We start from the raw sequence: 23,860 nt of genomic DNA, 5'->3' as shown, positions 1-23,860 counted from the left end.
CTGGGCTCCCTGGAGACGGTGGAGAAGTACTGTCCTGAGGAGGTTGGAGCCTGTCTGTCTCTTGTCTGGTGTCTGTCTCTGCTGTCACACAGAAGGCTTCACAATTAGTACAATTAGTTAGTGTATTGGACATTGACCTTTGACTGAACAATAACATGAAGGGGATACTTCACAAAATACATGTTAACTGACTTGGCCCATGCTAAATGATGGTCGCCTATAGAGGGGAGGGTGGTGCCTGTATACTTAGATAAAGCCGCAGAGTCTACCCAATTGACTAAAAGATAGACTAAAAGGTTAGAGAGCTGAGATATTTATGTCAAAGATGTTTTTTTTCTATGAATCGCAATAGATGAGCATGTATTATTGACTAGTACAAAGACTGTGACTGTGTGTCTTTTAACCATAATGTGTCTTTCCTTCCACAGGAGAAGTGGGTGGAGGTGGCACCTATGGCGGTGGCGCGGGCGGGGGTGTCCGTATCAGCCGTAAATGGTCTGCTCTACGCTGTTGGGGGGCGGGCCACCAGCGGAGACTTTTCACCACCCGTGACTGTGGACTCAGTGGAGATCTATGACCCCCACCTGGACACCTGGACTGAGATCGGCAACATGATCACCAGCCGCTGTGATGGAGGGGTGGCCGTCCTCTGAGAGACAGGTCCACTGTTTCCATCCAGAGCCATATCACAGAAGAGTCCTCCTCCAACACATTATTACTATTTCGCTTGAAACATGGCCTTCACCAGCAATGGATTTAGATGTTGTACAGTGGCAGGACGCCACAGTAGAATCTACTTGCCCACCTCCCATATCCATGACCACACACATCGTACCCTCAGCCAGCCAGTGAAGTGTGAGCTACAGTGGAAACTTGATCATGTACAAGACATTATGCTCAGCATCTTACAGAGCACAAACAGAGGGCCTTTTTCTTGGTAGAGGAATTTGCTGTTCAAAGTCAAATAGCACTTGTTTCCGTAGGCTTTGAGATGGTGGATTTACAGAATGTTTGATTGTTTGTTGCTGATATTGCTGAACTAGACATTGTACATTGAACACTGAGCCAAAATGGCAACCTAGCACTCTGTCAGTTACACTGAGGTGTGTCAGTGTGTCTTGATTGCAAGGTAAATTGCTTCTATTTATTGTGCACTGTGATCTTTTAGCAAGTGTGTCTGAACTGTGGCACTTTCAGGATGTAGCCTAATTTCAATGAGTGAAGATATGGCTCTCAATTGACAGAGAGAAGTCTCATTGCACCATTTTGTCATACAGTGGTGCTCCAAGATGTTCATGAGAATGTCACTCTTTTCTCTGACATGATATGAACTGATCGACCTGTGCACTTTGACTTATATATTATTTTGACCCACCTTTAATCTCTCACAGTGCAATTAACACCAAAACTGTTTTCTAAATTTCAAGTGGGTTATCCGTTACATTTTGGACTGAAAGTAGATGGCAATGTGTTTGAGGGGCTTATTACTATATTATTAAGTTGTTTACACTGAGACGTATTAAACCTTGTACCCCACTTACTTGACATGAAGCTACTTTAAGCTACATTATATGGTCCTCATGTGAAATTGTTATTGAAAATGCTTTGCTGTGCATTTGAGGCTACGTCTTCTGTAAAAACAGTCACTGATGTTGATATGTTTTAAAAGTGGCATTAATTGGTACTGGTTACTCAGTATTTATGTTCAAATGCAATGCTCGTTGGCTGAAATGCAGCCATTGTATAACTGTAAATATGTGTGCCTTTTTAGTCAGTAAACACTGTTTTAAAACACTGAGGTTGGAATTATTAGCTTTTATCCCCTTCATTCAGCAACATCACTAGATAACAAAGTTACTTTATATTTTAGCCCTCACACATTGATGTACTTCAATGTCATCAGTAGCACATTGATTAAATGAAAACACATATCTATGAAATAAATGTCTCTCTGTCTTTATTATATCTTTATTTTACATAATCCATTTTTACAGAAGTGTGGTGTATTGGGCTCAGGTGAGCCTTTGCAGCCAAACCAATGAGAAACACTGTATCTTTCAGTCACAATGATTTTTGAGATCTCACTGCAGTGCAACTTAAATACAGCTACTAAAGTCTGGTCTTTGTCATTATTGAAAGCTCCCTAGCCACTATAGCTTGTCAATTCTCAAGCGCCTTGATATTTTTCTCTGGACACATCTTCTTCAGTGTCAGTGTGGCCACTAAGGAGAAGGTAGCCACAAGAGTGAGGATAGTCCGCATGGCTTTGAACCAGCCAGGGTATCCGGGCAGCAGGACCAGGTCGTAGTGCAGGGAGAGGCCCAGTCCCATGACGACCAGCAGGGCTCCCTCTGTGATGTTGTCCCTGCACAGCAACGCCATCCAGGCCAATAGGGAGGGCACCACACTGTTGCCCAGGTTCATCCAGTCAGGCTGGGCCGGGCTTCCTTCAGGCAGGGCAAACCCCCAGCGGGCCCCGCCCAGGAAGGACACGATGCAGGCCCCGTAGACCACCTGTGCATAGGCCACCTCAGGGTAGTAGGACTGTGTCACGGCCATAAAGACAGGGGCGGCTAGGAATGGAATGAGGCCAGATAAGCCCAGGTACAGTGCGGGCTTGGGCGCCTGAGTGAGGACTTTCATACTGAGGCGTTTCTGGTCCCTCTCCGTGTCCACTCTCTCTGGGGCCCCTGGCTGACCCTGGCAGGGACGAGCGGCAGAGCAGTTCAGTGGTCTGTGGCTCAGCAGCCTGTTGGAGGGAAGTCTGGGGAGCAGTAGAACTGAGGAAGCTTGTCATGTAGGAGCTGGTGTAAACACATTGTCTATTCACTGGGCAGTTGGACACTCGGACCACCTGCTGCAGAGATCGCCGTGTGGGACCCTGGGAATAGGAAAGATAGTGTTGTTGATAGGGCATTGTGGCAGTAATGCATGTCTCATTAGGGCTTTGATGTGGTACATCTGATTCCAAATAATAGCCGAGAGGATCCAGACCTTCTTTGTTTTAACTACTCAAGCTAACAGGCAGATCAATATCACTATTAGACTGATGTTATGTTCCGCTTACCCCACACGGAGTCAACCTCCTCAATGCAAATGCAATCATTTTCAACCAAAGAGAAAAGGGCGCGTGCATTAGTCACTTCCCTTGCAACGATAATGTGCCTTGCAATGGAGTAATGGCATGCATACTGAACATTTAATAGAAGCTATTTTGCAATGTTACAATGTAACACCGGTGTAGCTAGTCAATCCAGCTACACTGTGACCCATTCTTAATTAATGACCGGACCAGCATTATAGAACACTGGGTTCTTATTGTTCGATTACTGTCAGGCCTATAGTATCATTCTAGCATATGTTTAGAAATATAGTCACCGTTCGTGATAATCAATTTGACATTTGTCCCCCAATCGACTGAAAATGACAGCGGAAGATGTGTAAAGAAGGTCATCTGCAGAAACAAACTAATTTCCATGCTCGATTAAGCCATGTCTGACCCTGTCAAGTTGGTGAGAGTTCGATGTCCCGCTGCTCTGTCTGCAATGGATCGATTAGTGGACCTGGGAGTCGACAGTAGAGTTACGTTCAAGATTCGAAAATGTTAATATTGTGAACTTTAATACGATTCAATGCTTGAACAAAAATGTTGCTCTGGTTTCTTGTTTCGGCACAAAGTGACATTTCAGTATGAAGAATATCCTAGTTTACAGTACCGTAAACGTAGCAACTGCAACTACTAGCCTACAGTAACAGTAGGCCTATGAGCATAGAATTGTACTGAAGCATAGAATTGTACTGGAGCATAGAATTGTACTGGAAGCATCAGTGCTGAAAGTGTGTGTAGGGTTAGATTTTGGCATTTAGCAGACGCCTTATTCCAAAGCGACTTACAATCAGTAAATGTTGCATGTGAGGACACCATCAAGGTTGACATTGTCTTCAATCACTCTCTGCTGGATTTCACAGAGTCGGATGGCATTATTTTGAAGGACCATGTCAACAATGAGTGCTTCTTGTTGTTGGGAGAAAAGTGCAGAACTCTTCCTCCTCTGCCTCTCTGTATGTTTCCGTCCATTGTAGATGGATGCACATGTGCCACCTGTGCACTCTGAACTGACTTTTACCCTGCCCAATTGGTCTGATCACATCATTAGAAACATGTGTGTTAAATGTTGAGTTGTTGTGTGTAACAGATGACAACTGTGTTGGAGTTGTGTTCACATTCTGCTGCCAGTGTTCACAATTTTGCAACACAAGTGTATCACAGTGTGAAATGTGTTTAGTGACTAAGAATGTGTTTAAGGTTTGGCAACAAAGAGCGGATGAGTTTTGCAAATTGTGTCTAAGTACCTGAACAGTGTTGAAGGTTTGGCCAAAAGAGTGTTTGATTCGACAAATGAGTTTAGGCCACTGAGAATTTGGTTCAGAGAATGGGGTTTAGTGTTTTAGCAACTGAGAAAAACTGTAAAGCGATAGAGAAAAACTGTAAGGTGTAGCCTGAACTGTCCTGATTCCGTTCAGATAGTGGACATGTAAAAGGATGGACAACCCATGAAATATATAGATATTGCAACCTCTATGGGCAATGTGTACCATTCTCAACATGATGCATATACTTGCATTCATATTGGAGCTAAATGATATGATTTCTGCCCCCACATACTTAGGGAGGCAGCAACACAAGCACTGTGGTAGCAGTCTGGCTCCCAGTCTCTGGAGGTGTCATGCTTCACACAGAGAGGTTTGAGGTGATGTCATTCACATGGGTTTGGTAATGCTGCCATCTAGTGGTATTGACTGAGGCCCACATCAACCCCCCCTATGTGAAAATGGCCTGTCAAAACAATAGCATCCGTCTGCACACATGCATTTAGCCACCGCTACTCCAAAACAGTGGGAGTGATAGGGGAACACAAAAGTTCAACATTCGTGGCCAAATAATTATAATTATAATAATAATTATAATATTTTTTTTATTTTATTTAATAGTGTAGATTCATTCACTCTCCTTTTTTATAGAGTAATTTTCAGTTAAGAGTTTCACGGAAACCTGTTTGTGTTTCCTTTGTACAATAAATCTTGTTTATTTTATTTCCCTTCACCTCTGATTCTTGTCCCCCCGGTTTTATTTAATTGTTACACCCCGTATCCACTAGAACACATATGGGGTCGTAACACTGGTTAATAGTGTGGCACTAATACTAGCCACTCACTCACAGTTCACGCCAAGAGAACATCACCAACAGTCCATTCACATCAACACACGTAATCCTTTTCCCCTCTCTCCTCTCACTCCTCTCACTCTCTCACCTAAACCCAGTTTTTTTTAAAGGGTACAACAGCCAATCCCATGACTAGTTCGCTCATCAGCTAACCCACTTCAGCTGTGTCTAATCAACATGCCTGCGAACTTCCCATCCTATTATTAGGTCCCGTTTCATCTCGTGACGTTTATATCAAAAGTTAGATCAGGTTTAAATATTTGTACTACAAACCGACCCAGATATTCTTGTTTCGAGTGAATCATGGCTCAAAATAATCAGTATATCTGACACTGATATTGCCTTATCAGGCTATCTTGTTTGTTCTCCATCTGCTGGAAAGGATTCTGTTGAAGCACTTGGGGATCTACTTGCCCAATATACAGGCGATGAGCTTATTATAACTGGTGATTTTAACTTAAATTAGTTTAATTCAATCTCAGATGTTCGTGGGAACCTAAACCGAACCTCAATTGTTAGTTGAGACCCACTAGGCCTGATTTCAAGGACAGCTCAAAGTGTTGATTGATTGATCTGATTTTCAGCAATAAAGTTGACAAAATTGTAGCCAGTGGAGTATTTGAATTAGGTTTATTTCGTATTTTGAATTAGGTGGGTATCAGAAGCATTCGCTTAGAAAATAACAAATCTCATGTGGCCTTGAGAAGAAATCTCAAACATTTTAATGAGCCATCTTTCTTGGCAGGTTTGACTCAGAAGTAGAATTGATGTCATGTTACTATAAGTTCAATGATGCTCAACTGGCATTGGACTTCTTCACTGAATCAACTCAGTTGTTGTAGGAGTCTCTAGGCACAGAGGAACGGCTGTAAATATGTTTTTAATTGGCGTACAGCACGGCTCAGCAACGTCACTGACGTGCTGAGCGAGTCTTTTCTAAATAATAAAGAATAAAGAACAAGTACAGCTCTCTCTCGTTCTCTCTGTCTCTCTCCAACACCTCAGCAGGTTTCCCCCGTCTCCTTCACTCTCCCGGGGGAACAAACACACACAGGTTAAATAGACCAGCAGGATAACGAGTCTGATCACTGACACCTGTCCGTAATCAGCCCGTCATCACTGACACCTGTCCGTAATCAGCCCGTCATCCATCCCCCACCGACAGTCTGGCTCCCTCTGCAATTTTCCCTTTTTCCGTTCGATTTTGAGATGAGGTGCTCTTTTGCCTCCTAAACATGTTTTCTTTCATATTAGTGACAATAAAACGTCGACAAAAACACATTTGGTTGTTTATTTTACTTGATTGTGGTGCATGTGTCCGTAAAATCCTCAAAAATTCGCCAAAAGTTAGTACTTTACGCACAGCTTTACCGAAACGGCTGCTGTCAGGCCCTGTCCACACCTATACGTTTTTTTGATAAACGTGGATTTTTATATTCGTTTTGGGGGGTTCGTCCAGACGCAAACGAGTTTTTGCCCTCTGAAAACGAAGATGTTTAAAAACGCTGTATATTCGCCGTATATTTTTGACGTGTGGACGAGATAGACGGAGCTTTTTGTATTTGTCACGTCATCATGCGCGTAGATTTCTATGATCATGCGCACTGCAGCTGTTTGCTGTTCCCTCCAACGTCATATCCTGGCACCAGTAACTACTATGTTTACAACAGGCAACGGTGGTCGAGGCTACACAAGCGAGGAAAATGCATGTGTACAAAGTGCTTCTAGTTCTTTCACTGTTAACTGGACTTTTAACCTGTTTACATATAAATGCACGGTTAATGATCGAGAACATCCGCTTGTTAAGTCGTGACGTGTTTCCGGGTCCAACGTTGGCTGAGGCTCTGTCTTCGAAATGCCGAAATAATAATATTAATTAATTATATTTATATAGCGCTTTTCCGAGGCTCAAATACCCTGACAATATGGAGAAAACGGGAAAGTGCTGTGTCCCTTGTTGTATGAATAGATCAGAGTCTAAAAAAACGATTAACTGTCATTCTACCGCTGAAGTTCACAGGTACTCTGGTGCGGGGAATTTCTGGTTTGGACTCGGAAATGGCTAAACGTCACTTTTGACTTCAGACTTAACAAGCGGATAGAGAGACAGAGGCGTCTGATTGGCCAGCGGGGCTATGGGGATAATATTATATCGCCGACTACTGGTGTGGAATGCTCAATGACAGCGTTTATATTGCGTTCATGCGTATGCATGTGGATACAGACATTGTTTATAAACATGCTGGTGTGGACGGTAATATTTTTATATACCAAAAACGTTTATCAAAAAAACGTATAGGTGTGGACAGGGCCTGAAATATGGCAACCCTGGGCTCGTTGGATAGATCTGTTTCTCTCGGTAAAAATGGTCGCAAAAAAAATATACAACGCCCCTTGTATCAGCAACCAATCACTAAAATAGATAGGTTGCATTTTTTGAAAATACGCGATCCTATTGGTTGATGCGAGAATTCTCTAATGTGATTGGTTCTCGTGTCCCATGTGACGCGGAAGGATTCACTCAGTGGAGTTACGATTGATTCAGTGGAGTTACGAGGATAAGAAAACGACGATAAGTTAATAAGTTAGAGATAAGTTAGATAAGTTAGATAAGTTAGAGAAGTTAGAGAAGTTAGATATGTTAGAGACGATAAGAAAACAAACATAAGATGGAAGTAAAATTCAGCAAAAAGAGGCAGATGCAGCTCCGCTTGGCCAGAGAGAAGAGAAAGAGTGGTGAAGTGGACGTGGAGGAAAATGTTGATGCTATTCAAAAATGCAGTCCCCGTCTCTACCAGAGGCCTACATGGAGGCCCCTGTGGAAGGGCTCCGTCCTCTTGTGGATGCTGAACAGGGATTACCTCTGGAGGATCTGGGGAGGATGGTCACATTTTCCCAGCATGCCCAGGAGTTGTCAGAGCTGTGTCTGGGGGTGGAGCAGGTGACGGAGCAGGAGCTGGAGATGGCCAAACGCCTGGAGGACTTCATCGTCCAGAGCCAGGACCAGAGTGCACAGCTGCAGGCCGAGGTCAACGACCTGAGGAACATGCTGATGGTCCGTGAGGAGCAGCTCGCTATTTCGCTATCACTTTTTGTGATAACACAACCGTTTCCCATAAGTAGGAGGGGGAGTTGTTATAGATGGTGGCCAGTACGGGTATCGAACCCGCGACCTTCGCGTTATCAGCACGATCCTGCGTAGGAGTGTTCGCGTTGCAATGCAAAGAAGCAGCCCAAGAGCTAGACGGGTCGTGCTTGACGCGCTTAACAATGCAGGGGGAGGTGGAGGAAGAGGAGCCAGAGGAAGGCGAGGAAGAGGAGGCCTCTCCTCGGAACACCTACATCCTGGCCCATCACCATTGTTGACCAATGGAGTGAGGAAGGCCATCCTCTTCCTCCTCCTCTTCCTCATCGGTTTTTTTTCTTTCTTTTTTTTCTTGCAAAAAATGCAGTCCCCGTCGCTACCAGAGGCCTACCTGGAGGCCCCGGTGGAAGGGCTCCGTCCTCTTGTGGATGCTGAACAGGGATTACCTCTGGAGGATCTGGGGAGGATGGTCACATTTTCCCAGCATGCCCAGGAGTTGTCAGAGCTGCGTCTGGGGGTGGAGCAGGTGACGGAGCAGCAGCTGGAGATGGCCAAACGCCTGGAGGACTTCATCGTCCAGAGCCAGGACCAGAGTGCACAGCTGCAGGCCGAGGTTAACGACCTGAGGAACATGCTGATGGTCCGTGAGGAGCAGCTCGCTAGCGCTACCTTCAGGAGGAACAGATTGCAGACCTGTTGAAGGATGTACACCAGCTCAGTGGCCAGAATAATATGCACAACACTCTGGGTTAAGGGCCAAGACACACAATGTATATATATATATACATAATGGCAATAAAATGCATCAGTCTCTTTGTTCTCATCTTTACTTTTTATCAATAAAACTTCAGATGAAGAGTTGGTGATTTGCTTTGCTTTTTATTTCAGCCGTAGAGACCAACAGAGGTCTTGAGAGCCTCTACAAGACCAGAGAGGTGATGCGGAAGGCCTACGCCGACACCGACCCAGATGTGGCAGAGCTCCTGCAGGAGGATCCGGACGCTGTCATCGACGTCTCTGTATCGTTCGACGGAACCTGGCAGAAGAGGGGGTTCTCCTCACATTATGGCATCGGGGTCTGTATTGACATCCTCACCGGGCTAGTCATCGACTACGAGGTGCTGTCAACTTACTGCCACTCTTGTGTCCTCAAAGCCACGGCTGTCAAGGACAAAAAGGTCACCAAGGAGGACTACAAGACCTGGAAGGAGGAACACACCGAGTCCTGCGCCCAAAACTTTGCTGGCTCCAGCAAAGCAATGGAGCAGGAATCCGCCAAGCGCATGTGGGGCAGGTCGGTAAACGTTAATTTTTAAATACTGTTGCTCGGCAACATCATTCTACTTCTATAAAAGCTACAGAGAGAGAGTTCAGGTTTATCACAACAACACGACTTTAACACGATTTTTGATATATTCACCATCACGAGTTTGCTGTTTCATAGAAATGCAACGACAAGTGCAACGACAACTTGGTAAGTAATTACATTTATTAAGAAACAATGTGTTAACATATTAACACACATTAACACTTTATAATAACTTTCATCCATAAGGCATTGTGACGGCTATGAGTAGCCTGGTTGTCTGTGTCTGTGTGTGTGTGTGTATGTCTCTTTAACAGCCATAGGAGATAAGTCCAGTCCAGGGGATCCACCCCCCCCCCCCCGTGATAATTGCCAATCAACTCCAGCAGTGGTCAATCAACTCCAGCCAATCAACTCCAGCCGATCAACACCAAACCAGCCAATCATCAGAGGCCACATCAATTAAAAGACAATGAAATGAAAGCAGCAGCTCCCACCATTCTTTTGTTGTACTCCTTTGTTCGTTTGATACCTTTGTTAGTTTGATACTTGTTAGTTTGATACTTGTTCGTTTGATACTTGTTCGTTTGATACTTGTTAGTTGATACTTTGTTCGTTTATACCTTGTGTTAGAAACCATTTAGTAATTATTATTGTTTATTTAACCATCCACGGGATGAGTTTATTGTTTATTTGTTTGAAGCATTTGTTGTAACTCCAGTTCTGTTTTTATCAATACCAATAAGACTGTTAATTTATCTTGGCCTGTAATAAATATCATTATTACATAACACCAGTAATACTTTGTTACTTCTTCATCTCCCTAGCGAATATAGAACGTAACAAGTGGGGGCTCGTCCGGGATCTAACGCCGTTAAAGGGTCCGGATCTAAAAAAGGTATTTGGCTGGGCTAATTAATAGTTAATAAACATCATGGCAACGAAAAAGTTTGAATTGGAACAATTTATGACCCAGCCCTCTATACAACAACTGGAGGAATGCAAAAAGGCAGAGTTGGTAGAAATAGCTACTCACTTTGGTCTTACATATGAGAAAAGGATAACAAAGAAGGAGCTGAAACTTCTTCTGGTGGAAGAACTGGTTGAGAAGGGTGTGATTGAAAAGGCTAAGGATGAAAATTATGGGGAGGAGGAGTCTGGGGGCCCTCTACCTTCAGGGGGAGAGTAGCTTCTTCAGACGCCCGTCCCATCCTTTAAGACACCACTGAAAAAAGTGGATATCACTTTGGAGCAGTTTGACCCATCTCCTATTGGTAGTGCCAGTACTGGGGCTCGTGGAGAGGAGGCGAAACAGCAGTTTCAGTTAGCCTGTCTCCAAATGGAGGCCCAGGAAAGGGCAGCCATCAGAGAAGAGAAGGCTCAGGAGAGGACTGAGGCCAGAGAGGCTGAGGCTCAGGAGAGGACTGAGGCCCGAGAGCATGAGCTGAGGATGTGTGAGATCGAGTCTGCTAAAGTGATCAAGTTACGTCAGCTAGAGCTCGAGAGTCAAGCTCACAATCAAGCCCCATCTCCCAGTACCACCCCAAAACCTTTTGATGTCAGTAAGCATATTTCTTTGGTGCCTCCTTTTAAAGAGACTGAGGTGGATTCCTATTTTATTGCGTTTGAACGCACCGCTGCCGCATTACACTGGCCCGAAAATGTTGGGTATTACTGCTACAGTGCAAGTTGCAGGGAAAAGCTCGGGAGGCAGTAACTGCGCTTCCCGTTGCTGATAGTTTAGATTACACTAAGGTTAAGGACGCCATTTTTCGCGCCTATGAGTTGGTTCCTGAGGCATATAGACAGAAGTTCAGAAATCTTAAAAAGACCCCCACCCAAACGTTTGCGGAGTTCGCTAGGGAGAAGGGAATTTTATTTGATAAATGGAGCAATGCGTGTAAAGCAAATGATTACGAAACCTTGAAAGAGTTAATTCTTCTAGAAGAATTTAAGCAAAATTTGCCTGATCGCATTGTTGTATATTTAAATGAACAAAAGATAGAGTCCCTCTCCCTTGCTGCTGTGCGCGCAGACGAGTATATGCTCATGCACAAAACACATTTCCCTTCTGTTCCTGCTGAGAAGCCTCGTAATGCGCCGGCTACTCAGTTTCATTCCGTGAACCCTTCTTCCTTTAGGACGCAGAGCTCGAGGAAGGTAGATAGGGAATGTTATTACTGCCACAAACCAGGACATGTCATTTCTGATTGTTTAACTCTTAAAAACAAAGATCAGCACTTGTCTAAGAAGGGACCACACGTGCAGGGTATTGGATTGATTAGGGCGGAATCATGTTCTAACATTGGGATGAGCACCACCACTGGCACTGAAAGTGATAAATGTTTTGATCCATTCATATTTACTGGCTTAGTGTCATTGACGGGCGAACTAAAAGATCAGTGTCCAGTACGTATGTTACGAGACACCGGGGGGTCACAGTCTGTAATTCTATGTAGTGTCCTGCCATTCTCTGATCAGTCTGCGTGCGGCTATGGAGCTGTGTTGCGTGGTATTGAAATGGGTTATGTCCCGCGGGCCGTACATCGCATTCACATACAATCTGAGTTGGTTACTGTTTTTTTTTCTGTCGCTGTATGTCCAGAGTTACCCATTAAAGGAGTGGCATTGTTATTGGGCAATGATATTGCTGGGGGTAAGGTGACTCCTACGTTGGAGGTACTGGATTCGCCTCAATGCAGGGAATCTGAGACAAAAGATGTTGATTTGTTTCCGGTGTGCGCTATAACTTGTGCACAATCGAGTTGAGGCAGAGAGGAGGATAGCGATGTTTCTCTCTGTGATAGTGTGATTATGCAAGCCTTATCTGAAAGGGATGAGAACCCGATTGTTTCAGCTTCTCCCAGGGAGAAAGTGGTAGAGTTACCATCCTCCCCGAGTCCTACCATACCATCCGCTGACAGCCTATCTCTCCCTGTAACCGGCGAGCGATTGCGTGTCGCTCAAGTAGCTGATCAGTCATTAAACAAATGTTTTTTACATGCAGCTAGTGAGGAATCTGAAATAGGGGGCAACGTAGTTTATTTCCTTAACGATGGGATATTAATGCGTAAATGGTCTCCTCCTAATGCAAATGGTTGTGAGTGGAATACTGTAAAACAAGTGGTTGTGCCTGTGGGTTATAGACAACAGGTGTTATCTGTAGCACATGAGAGCCAGTGGTCAGGACATTTAGGTATAACTAAAACTTATCAGCTGATATTGAAACATTTCTTTTGGCCCGGACTGAAGGCGGATGTTGCCAAGCACTGCCGCTGTTGCCATACTTGTCAGATGGCGGGTAAGCCTAATCAATCCATTCCACCCGCACCATTGCATCCCATTCCTGCTATAGGGGAGCCATTTGAACGTGTAATAATTGATTGTGTTGGACCTTTGCCCAGGACTAAAAGTGGAAGTCAGTATTTGCTCACTATTATGTGCGCTGCTACTCGTTTTCCCGAAGCTGTTCCGTTGCGTAATATATCAGCCAGCTCAGTGGTGAAAGCTTTAACAACGTTTTTTTCCACATTCGGTCTTCCTCTTGTTATACAATCTGACCAGGGCACTAACTTTCAGTCTAAGCTTTTCAAACAAGCCCTAAGAACGTTAGGGGTACGACATGTTGTTTCCAGTGCCTATCATCCTGAGAGTCAGGGTGCATTAGAACGATGGCATCAGACGTTTAAGGCAATGCTTCGTAAATACTGTCTAGAGAGTGGGAAGAGTTGGGATGAAGGAGTACCATTCATGTTGTTTGCAGCTCGTGAAGCTGTTCAGGAATCTTTAGGATTCAGTCCCGCGGCACTTGTCTTTGGACATACGCCTCGCGGTCCGCTCAAATCACTGCAGGATAAGTTCCTCTCAGTTGAGTTTAGTGCGGAGCGGAATGTGTTAGATTACATTAGTCATTTTCGTGAGCGTTTGCATCAGGCTAATACCATTGCAAAAGAGTCTCTGGTTAGTTCGCAAACAGTGATGAAGCGTCATTATGATCGCACTGCTGTTTTTAGAAAGTTTCATGTAGGTGATAAAGTTTTAGCTCTATTGCCTATTCCAGGCGCTGCGCTGTTGGCGAAATTCTGTGGTCCGTATGATATTCGTGAGTGTCTTAGTGACACTGATTATGTGATCAGTACTCCCGAGAGACGGAGAAGTACTAGGGTGTGCCATGTGAACATGTTAAAACGCTATTACTCCCGTGAGGAATCTAAAATTAGTCAGGAGACATGTAAAACTGTCCCTAAGCCGGTAGTCACTGGCAGCTGTGCATTAATTGTGACAGAGTCTCTGTGCGCGACCGATGAGGATTTGATGGCACGTCATTCCTCTAATCAGAGTACTCGATTGGTCAACTCGGAAATGTTAAAAGTGTTGCCCACTCAGTTAACTCATTTGTCAGCTGAACAGCAAGTTGAGGTGATGGAGTTGATCAAGCGTTTTCCGTGTATATTTGGTGATGTGCCGAGTCAAACTACTGTAATTCGACATGACATTGATGTTAAGGGGGTGCGGCCTATCAAACAACATCCCTATCGTGTTAACCCGACAAAAAGGGCCTTGATGAGACAGGAAGCTGAGTATTTATTGCGTAATGGGTTAGCAATCCCTAGCTCTAGTGCTTGGAGTTCTCCCTGTTTACTAGAGATGAAACCTGACGGTTCTCCTCGTTTTATAACCGATTTCCGAAAGGTAAATGCTGTTACTGTTACTGATTCATATCCTCTCCCACGGATGGAGGATTGTGTTGACAATTTGGGTACGGCAAAGTATGTTAGCAAATTAGATCTGCTCAAAGGTTATTGGCAAGTGCCCTTGACTGACCGCGCCTCCCAAATTTCTGCATTTGTGACACCTGATCAAATGCGAATTTGGACAAGCTACTGTCATTTATCTGGGCCGACAAGTGGGTCAAGGGCAGGTGTTACCTGTGGAGGCAAAAGTAGTGGCCATAGCCGAGTGTCCCATCCCTAACACTCGGAGGGCACTGCGCAGATTTCTGGGAATGGCAGGATACTACAGGAGTTTTTGCAGAAATGTTTCGACTGTTGTACACCCATTGACCAGTATACTCAGCCCTAAAGTAAACTTTGTGTGGAGCAAGGAGTGTCAACATGCGTTTGACAGTGTTAAATCACTGCTAAGTCATGCTCCCGTGCTCGCGGCTCCTGATCTTAGTAGACCATTTAAGTTAGAGGTGGATGCTGGTGGAGTTGGAGCTGGGGCTGTGCTATTGCAAGAGGACAAGGATGGGGTTGACCATCCTGTGGGATATTTCTCTAGAAAATTTAACAAACACCAATTAAATTACTCTACAATTGAGAAAGAAACGCTTGCTTTGCTATTAGCTCTACAACATTTTGAAGTATATGTGGGGTCCAGTTCCTTGCCGGTGGTGGTGTTCACCGATCATAATCCCATTGTTTTCCTATCTCGGATGTATAATGACAATCAACGTTTGATGAGATGGGCTTTGATAGTACAAGATTACAAATTAGAAATAAAACATAAAAAAGGGATAGACAATGTGCTAGCAGATACTCTCTCTAGAGTATTGGAGGAGTAGGCGGGCAGGTTGGTTTGTGGTGGTAATAGCAGTGGTAACCTGTCCGAATCCTTGGGTTTGTGTCTTAAGGGGGGGAGTGTGACGGCTATGAGTAGCCTGGTTGTCTGTGTCTGTGTGTTTGTGTGTATGTCTCTTTAACAGCCATAGGAGATAAGTCCAGTCCAGGGGACCACCCGTGATAACTGCCAATCAACTCCAGCAGTGGTCAATCAACTCCAGCCAATCAACTCCAGCCGATCAACTCCAAACCAGCCAATCATCAGAGGCCACATCAGTTAAAAGACAATGAAATGAAAGCAGCAGCTCCCACCATTCTTTTGTTGTACTCCTTTGTTCGTTTGATACCTTTGTTAGTTTGATACTTGTTAGTTTGATACTTGTTAGTTTGATACTTGTTAGTTGATACTTTGTTCGTTTATACCTTGTGTTAGAAACCATTTAGTAATTATTATTGTTTATTTAACCATCCACGGGATGAGTTTATTGTTTATTTGTTTGAAGCATTTGTTGTAACTCCAGTTCTGTTTTTATCAATACCAATAAGACTGTTAATTTATCTTGGCCTGTAATAAATATCATTATTACATAACACCAGTAATACTTTGTTACTTCTTCTTCTCCCTAGCGAAAATAGAACGTAACAGGCATTTATAAACCACTAATAAATAACACACAAATAAATGTGAATATGCTTTTATCATGTTATGTTCTGTTGTTATGCTCTTAGGTCATTCCTCCACTGTGGCTCCTCTGGGGAGGGTGTCTAGAAATAATGCTGCTCCACCCTTCATCATCATATCTGATGATGATGATGACGATGATGTGCCTGAGGAGATTGTGGTGATAAGCAGTGATGATGAAGAGGAGGAAGTGGAGTGCCAGCAGCGCAATGCCTCTTGCCAGATTGTGGTGAAGGAAGAGGAAGAGGAGGTCCCTTCCTCAAGCTGGACCTTTAGATCAATTTTGTTTGGTTAGTGAATGACTTGTTCACTTTGATACTAGAAATGTTTTTCTAAAGAATTGTATGGGGTGGAATGAAAAAAAGATATAGTAACAACTTAAAAATAATGTGCTTTTTTAATGGGACACCAAAATAAATAAAGGATAGAAAAAAGCTAAAAATAAATAAATGTGAATATGCTATAACATGTTATTTGACTATTGTTATGCTCTTAGGTCATTCTTCCTCTGTGGCTCCTCGGGGGAGGGTGTCTATGAATCATGCTGCTGCAGCCATGATCGTCATATCTGATGATGAGGATCATAAGTCATGGAGGTAGAGCCCATGTTGAGGTGGAGCTGGCACCAGATGGCTGTCCAAGAATGACTCTCAAGGAACTCCTCTGGATGACCAGGAACCGTGTCCGCGACCCAAGCGGACGGCAAATGTTGACGATAGGAGACTTTCAAAGGTCGCTAGTTCTCCTACCTGTGGACTACCAACTGGCCACCAACTGGGTGCTTGCACCTCAGGCACAGACTAAGGTGTCCAGGAAGAGAGCAAGGGAGGTGGCTGATGGTGGCTCCCATTCAGAGGAGGGAACCTCTCTGAAGAGACATAGAAGGGATAGAGACACAGACACCAAAGTCACCAGAGTCCTTGCCGGTCAGGCACAGAGGGTGTCCAAGAAAAGAAAAAGGGAGGTGGGCACTGATCAACACCCTGGCGGCTACCAGTCAGAGGAGGGAACCTCTCAAAAGAGGCAAAAAAGACTTGGAGTCTTTCTGTGTGATTCTGTGAGCTCCCCTCTCTCCCTCCCTCCCTCCCATGCCTGTACCCTCCCTACCCCTCCCTCCCTCTCTCCCATGTTTCTCTAGCAACATTGCAACCTCACACCCCTCCCTGTGAGCTATAACAAAACCAAAGGAAAAATAAATAATTGAATAAAGAAACAAAAAAAGGATTTGATCTAATTCGTTGTATAGTCAACACCTGAGACTGGATATGAATACTAACGAATACACACTGTGTGGTGTGATGTATGTCTGCGATACAAACACACCATTCAAAGGTAGGTGTGGTTCAGTGTCAATATCCGAGAGTTGGTGGAACACAGCCACAAAGTCCGAAACTAGCCTTGGAATGGAACTAGAATGGACCTATCGCTAAGCCACGCCCCAAAAACTGTCCAATCATAACACAGCAAAAGTCACTACTGGCAGAAAACTCGGACAAACAACTTGCTAATATCTGATGGTGAAAAGCTTCTAGACTAAATATTCTTGTCATCTTTAAAAGGAGGATAGGCTATATATGAGCTGAGCGGTGAGACTGCGGAGGGATACACAGACAGCAAGTGAATGAATGAATGAATGAATGAATGAATTAATGGTCTTTATTGTCATTGATATACAGTCCCTGACAAAAGTCTTGTCGCTTGGGTACAAGTTGACCTTAAGTGCCCCTCAAATATATTTCTAATCAAAATGTCTTTACAAGAAATGGCTAAATTCAATCCCAACAGCTTTTGAAATAATGTTATGGTGCAAAACGAAACTGCTGAAAAGCATTCTAACGTTCACAGCTTGGTAAAGCCCAGTGAGTCAGTTTTTGCAAAGACAAAAGTCTTGTTGCCTTGTCATATGATGCACCCAATCCTAGATTACAGCCTCACTTGTGATCAATAATTGATCAATCAATTAGTGGGTGTGTATAAAAAGAACCCCAGCACACCAGACCTTCACATCAACTGCAACTTGACCTCTGACAACATGCCTAAGATTCACCCTGAGACCAAAGCGTTGATTATCAAGAGGCTGAAGACCAGATCCACTGCTGAGGTGGCTGACACCTTCAATGTGTCTCAGCGTCAAGTACAAAGAATAAGAAAAATATTTGAAGAGACTGGAGATGTTTTTGACAAGCCCAGGTCCGGCAGACCCCGTAAGACAACTGCTCGGGAGGACCGTTTGTTGGCTCGAAAATCCAAGGCCAGCCCCTTTTCCACTGCAGCAGAGCTCCACCAGGCCTGGTCACCTCAAGTCCCCGTGTCAACCAGAACAGTTTGTAGAATTCTGTCTCGAAATGGCCTCCATGGTCGAATCAGTGTGGCATTTGCCAAGACCCACAGCCTGCTAAAAGGATGGACGCTGGAAAAGTGGCAGAAGGTGGATTTCTCAGATGAATCTTCGGTTGAATTACATCACAGTATTGCAGGAGACCTACTGGAGCCCGCATGGATCCGAGATTCACCCAGAAAACAGTTAGGTTTGGGACACCAGAGAGAGAGCAAGAACCAGGTGAGAAAGTGGACAGGTAGTCAAGACCACATAAGTAAGTAGAACCGATGGTTCTCGAGCCTAATGGCCCATAGGGAAGGAGCCTATCTCCTGTTTCCGTAGCGTGAGGCGGCTTAAGTTAAAGGTGTCACTGATGTAAACGGTTACAGCTCGAAGTGGCGGTGAGGTCTGGAAAAATATTGTCAAGGTCTTTAAAAAGTATTTGAAAGGTATTGAAATGAACCTCAAGATTCCTGTATATACCCTGTGAGTGCGCCAAAGGAGAAGAAATGCATAAAATGAACATTTGCTTGACCAAGTTTGTTGAACATGGAGTTTTATGAACGCATCGTTAGTGTGACATTAGAGGCACAGTTCTGATGCAGCATGAAAACCTGTATTACAAAAGGCATCTTAGGCTGGACACGCTTGTACCTGTACTGATGCAACACTGCTCTAATAGAGATACAGGGAGACCCATCAGCTACACTCACTAATAGGGAGACAGGGAAATGGTGAAGGAAATGGTAACCCCCCAAACTCCAGCCCGCTCACTCCGCTCCTCCACCTCGGCTGGCCGACTGGCCTCACCACCTCTGCACAGCAGTCGTGCTGCCCGATCACGTCTCTTCACAACACTGGCTCCCCGCTGGTGGAATGAGCTCCCCACGGCTGTCAGAACGGCAGAGTCACTACCCATCTTCCGTCGTAGACTGAAGACCTCCATCTCTTCAGGTTACACCTTAACTGCTCCTCCTGAGACATCTTCTGCCCCTCAGCACTAAGTCTCCTAAAGACACCCGCTTTCCCCTCTACTGTGTCCCTAAGAACTTCTATTGCCCCCCTTGTACTGTTTCTCTGTTCCTCCAGTATAAAAAATAAAAAAATGGTTTTAGAAGAAGGTGATTGAAGAAGGTTTTTCCTTCTATCAATGGCCCCGGGCCTGAGCTAGATTACTCTTCCTGCCACGAATGGTGGACTGACGATTCACATGCTTAGTATTCAAATGTATTGACTGTAAGTCGCTTTGGAATAAGGCGTCTGCTAAATGCCAAAAATGTAAATGTAAATCTCAAGTGGTCCGAGCACACGCGGAGGCCCACGTACAGCACAAGGAGACCGTCGCGCACACTACCAACAACTCTACAGCAATATTCTGGACATCATTATTTGCCAGATATGGAATAGGTTTCAAGACCACGAAAAATGCATGTTTCTTTCCCTCCTCGACCCCCAGCACTTTCAGACCTACCGGAAGAAATTCCCTCAAACAGCCTTCTCCAGCTTAACACAGAGTCACAGAACACTGTTCGATCTGTCCCGGCTAAAAACAGAACTAACTGTAATGAATGCCATGACTGATTTTGAAGGGAAAGTCCCACTGATCTCCTCCCTGAAGTCCCACTGAAGCAGAAACATCTGAGTGAGAGCATGGGGCAGCTTAACACATTGGCATGTGTGGCAGTGACCATCAGGCGGTCATTCTCGGCCTTAAAGCAAATTAAAATGTATGCCAGAAATGCTACTGGACAGACTTGGCTTTCAGCATTAGCCTCCATGTCTATTGAAAAGGACATATTGGTGGAACTGAAATGCACAGATTAACTGTACAACAGAGTAATTGAAGTCTCGAGGAAAGAAAGGAGGATGGATTTTGTGTTCAAATATTCAGTTGTTTTGGTGAGTACAAAGCATTTTATCTTTTATTTGTATATATTTTTGTCATTTTATTTCTGCTAATATATATGTAATTAAAATGACAAATATATAAAAAATAAATGTTTTATGCTTCTGTTGCAGGTTGCAAGAGATGTAGAGATGACGTGTGTGGCGCACTGGCTCAGCTGTGCAGTAAAAGTACTCTATTGTTGAATTGTTTGGTTTAACCTTTATCAAAGTGGACATTCAAGGCTAGGAATACACTTTCACCACTGTCGCAAATATATCCTCAAATGATTTGTTCGTTTTCTTTTATTTTCAGTGAATAGTTTGTGTCTTTATCGTCACGTTTCTTAAATGTAACTGCTTTGGGTGAGACAATGCGCTGTTTAGTGAACAAACTTGTTAAAGCTCGCATATTTGGTGGACTTAATACAACTTTGTAGAGCGCCTTTTATTTTAACGTTTTGACAGCATCCAAACGATTCTAAAATTGTAAATGCAAAACTAAGTGTTAGGTAAACTGGGTAACCAAGCACAAAATATGACCGCAACAAGATGAATGAAAATCAGTAACTTTACAAAGTTATGTATTTTCAAAGGGTATAGCTATATAGAGAGAAATGTGTCATTTGCCGTAACGCAAGTAAGCCTACGTGTTAGCTAGCAAGCTGGGCTAGCTAGCTACAGTGTGGTGTTAGCTAGCTACGGCGTGGGTTAGCTAGCAAGCAGAAGACTAGCTAGCTACAGTGTGGTCCTATGTTAGCTAGCAAGCAAATGTTTGCAATGTAGCAGATGAGTTTTATGAGGACACTGCCATCTAGAAAATGCAGCCACATTATTAACTAGCTACCAATTGATAGCAAGCTTCACAGTAGCTAGATTGATTTGTGCAGTAGAGTGATATAATTAAACAGAACTAGCTGTGTTGTATAACACCATGTAACCCAGTACAGTGCAAGTCATATTTTAGAGTCAGGCCAAATTATAATATTCTGCCTGATCACTTATGGAGTAAAAACTAGATTGAAAGGTGTGCGTGCCTTGCAGACAGCTCCATGTGGAAAAAAAAACTTGCAGGGGTACGTTTATTGTGGGCGAGTGGTCAGCTAGGAAGGTAGGAGGTAGACAGCCGAGGGGCTTTGAACATTCATCATTATTTTTGTCCTTTTCGAGTCTTGCAGCTGCAGTAATGAAATGGAGCACAGACGCAACTGAGGAGAAAGGCAGAGGAACGGTGTACTCAATGAGTTTGTATTGTCCTGACAGATTCAGCCCCGCCACTGACGGGCTGAAGAGGTTCCTAAATAATGAGTTTGTATTGTCCTGACAGATTCAGCCCCGCCACTGACGGGCTGAAGAGGTTCATAAATAATAACAGTTATTCTATCTCTCTCTCTTCCTCTCTCAGTGGCCGCGTGTCTCTGCCTCTGCCTCGTGTCTCTGCCTCTGCCTCGTGTCTCTGCCTCTGCCTCGTGTCTCTGCCTCTGCCTCGTGTCTCTGCCTCTGCCTCGTGTCTCTGCCTCTGCCTCGTGTCTCTGCCTCCTCCTACTACCGGGGGAAGTGGAGAAGCGAGAAGAGGTTTTTGAATGACGACAGACGCCGTGTGTAAGCCTTACATAGGCGGACAATTGAGGAGAAAGGCATTGTAAAGGTCTCTAGGCACAGAGGAACGGTGTACTCAATTAGTTTGTATTGTCCTGACAGATTCAGCCCCGCCACTGACGGGCTGAAGAGGTTCCTAAATAAAAACAGTTATTCTATCTCTCTCTCTTCCTCTCTCAGTGTCCGCGTGTCTCTGCCTCCTCCTACTACCGGACGCTTTATATAGGCGGAGGGTCCCGTCCCTCGTGACACAAGCGTCGCCTGGGCCAGCCAATGGGCTGGCGCAGTGTAATTCAGCTTCTGATGAGGTCACGCAGGGGGCGTTCCCTTATGAAAGAGAACGAGTCTGATCACTGACACCTGTCCGTAATCAGACCGTCAACCCTCTCCACCAAAAGTCTGGCTCCCTCTACAGGCCAGAACGCGCCATGCTCCCCACAGTCAGACTACGCTTCAGAGCACCAAGCATGCACCAGAGAGGAAGGGAGGTGGAGACACACGAGTAGGAAACTTGACCTCAGCTTTGTTAATTGGTGTTATGGTTGTTAGTTGGTATGTTATGGTTGTTAATTGGTAGGTTATGGTTAGTTGGTTTGTTATGCAGAGTGTGCGAGAGATATACACACCTGGGTTTCCGTTAACCGGCAATTACCGGTCTTTGTCCGGTAAAATTTGGTGAAGTCCGACAAATTGAAAAGTCATCGGACATATTGTCCGGTGAAAATAATTCCCTTTGAATACAATTCGCTAAAGCTGGCTGGGTGCGTTCGTAAACACGCTCTGGAAATCCGATCAGCACTCGCGGAACGCCTCTCGTCCAATCGAACGACTCGGTCGCTCTGTGACATCGAAGCCAGCGTGCGCTCCGGCGCTCTCAGAGCGTGTTTACGAACGCACCCCTAGAAGTTTCCAGCCAGCTAGCTGAAGCTGCTACACACACCAGAGCCATGGCGACCGAACGGCAAGTTAAACAACATACTATAAAAGTGACATTGTTTTACTCATTACTCATACGTTTGTTGTCATTCGGCGGTGCTAATAGTCGCTTTCTTTTTAAATTTATTTAATTTATTTTATTTTAGCAGTTTCCCCGAAAGTTAAGTGTTTGTTTTTATATCACTATTTGCACTTCTGGTTAGATGCTAAACTGCATTTTGTTGTCTGGTACTTGTACTCTGCAATGACAATAAAGTTGAATCTCACCTAATCTAATCTAATCTAATCTAAAATAATCTAAAATAATCCCATCACTATTACTCCCTATTTTCATCAGTGTTTCAATCCTTGAATCTGTGATGGAAATCAAGCAAAGCCACTTCAAGTCTCCCCACCACTGACAGCGCTGGGTTTTTGATTGATTGATTGAAAACTTTATTAGAAGATTTGCAGAAGTAGGTACATGAAAGTACATATTGCATACAAGGTCAACTAAAAGGATAAAAACCCAAGAAAGCCACTGGCTTATTTCAATTGGGGTCCTTGGGTGTGCCTTTCCTTACACTCTCGGTTATTCCCTGTGGATTTAAAAAACGGTGTTTTGGTTTCTATAATGTGGTCTATTCTCAGTGTTGACGAGCAGCTCAGGGGGCTTTGAGATGGCTAACAGCTAATTAAAGGAGTAATTCCACTCAAAAGGGTAGAAGTAAGCTGACTGTCTGTCTGTCTGTCTGTCTGTCTGTCTGTCTCTCTGTCAGTGTGCTGGACTACCTATGACTTCCATGGTACCTGGGAACGCGTTGTCGGAGAGAAACGCCCTCTGTACAAAGGACCTACTGACCAAAATCCCTGTTCCCCGTAGCCTACATGCTTGCACTGTTACTGTTCAATAAAATGTTATACATCTAGACATTGTGGTATTTCTTTATATACGTATCCCAGACTGCCTATCAATTGTTTCTCAATAAACAGTTATGTTCTTCCCATTGTCATACTCCCGAGCTAAACGAAATGCCTTCCCAACCAGCGAGACTTATAGAAATGACGTTGTTTTATTGATTTAAAAAAAAAAAAAGGGTAAAACTGTAAAGAGAAAATAGAAAACTCACATTAATCCCAAACAATTTAACAAACTTCAGTTAACGTAATGTGGAGTCCGTTCATTGATCGATGCTGTCTGTTCAGTTCCCAGTGAGGCGCCCGTTCAGCGCTGGACCCGTTCAGCGCTGGATTTGACGCATGGCATAGCGCGCATGCGT

The 23,860-nt window shown here is 44.2% G+C and overlaps 1 protein-coding gene across 1 annotated transcript; it reads right to left on the bottom strand.

Annotated features, from left to right (window-relative positions):
• Positions 1 to 2,074: 2,074 nt before the first annotated feature.
• On the bottom strand, positions 2,075 to 2,917 carry LOC308150267 (transmembrane protein 69-like; the record flags this gene model as incomplete). The annotated part of the gene is made up of 2 exons (XM_080523117.1): positions 2,075 to 2,700; positions 2,831 to 2,917. 2 exons carry the CDS (start codon positions 2,915 to 2,917, stop codon positions 2,161 to 2,163), a joined length of 627 nt encoding a protein of 208 aa, XP_080379243.1. The 3' UTR covers positions 2,075 to 2,160.
• Between the last annotated feature and the right edge of the window lie 20,943 nt (positions 2,918 to 23,860).

Source organism: Nansenia antarctica, assembly GCF_963989245.1.
Source record: "Nansenia antarctica genome assembly, chromosome: 2".
Lineage (NCBI taxonomy): Eukaryota > Metazoa > Chordata > Actinopteri > Argentiniformes > Microstomatidae > Nansenia > Nansenia antarctica.
The sequence above is the reverse complement of the archived record's forward strand: the minus strand, read 5'-3'. Positions and strand labels throughout refer to the sequence as shown.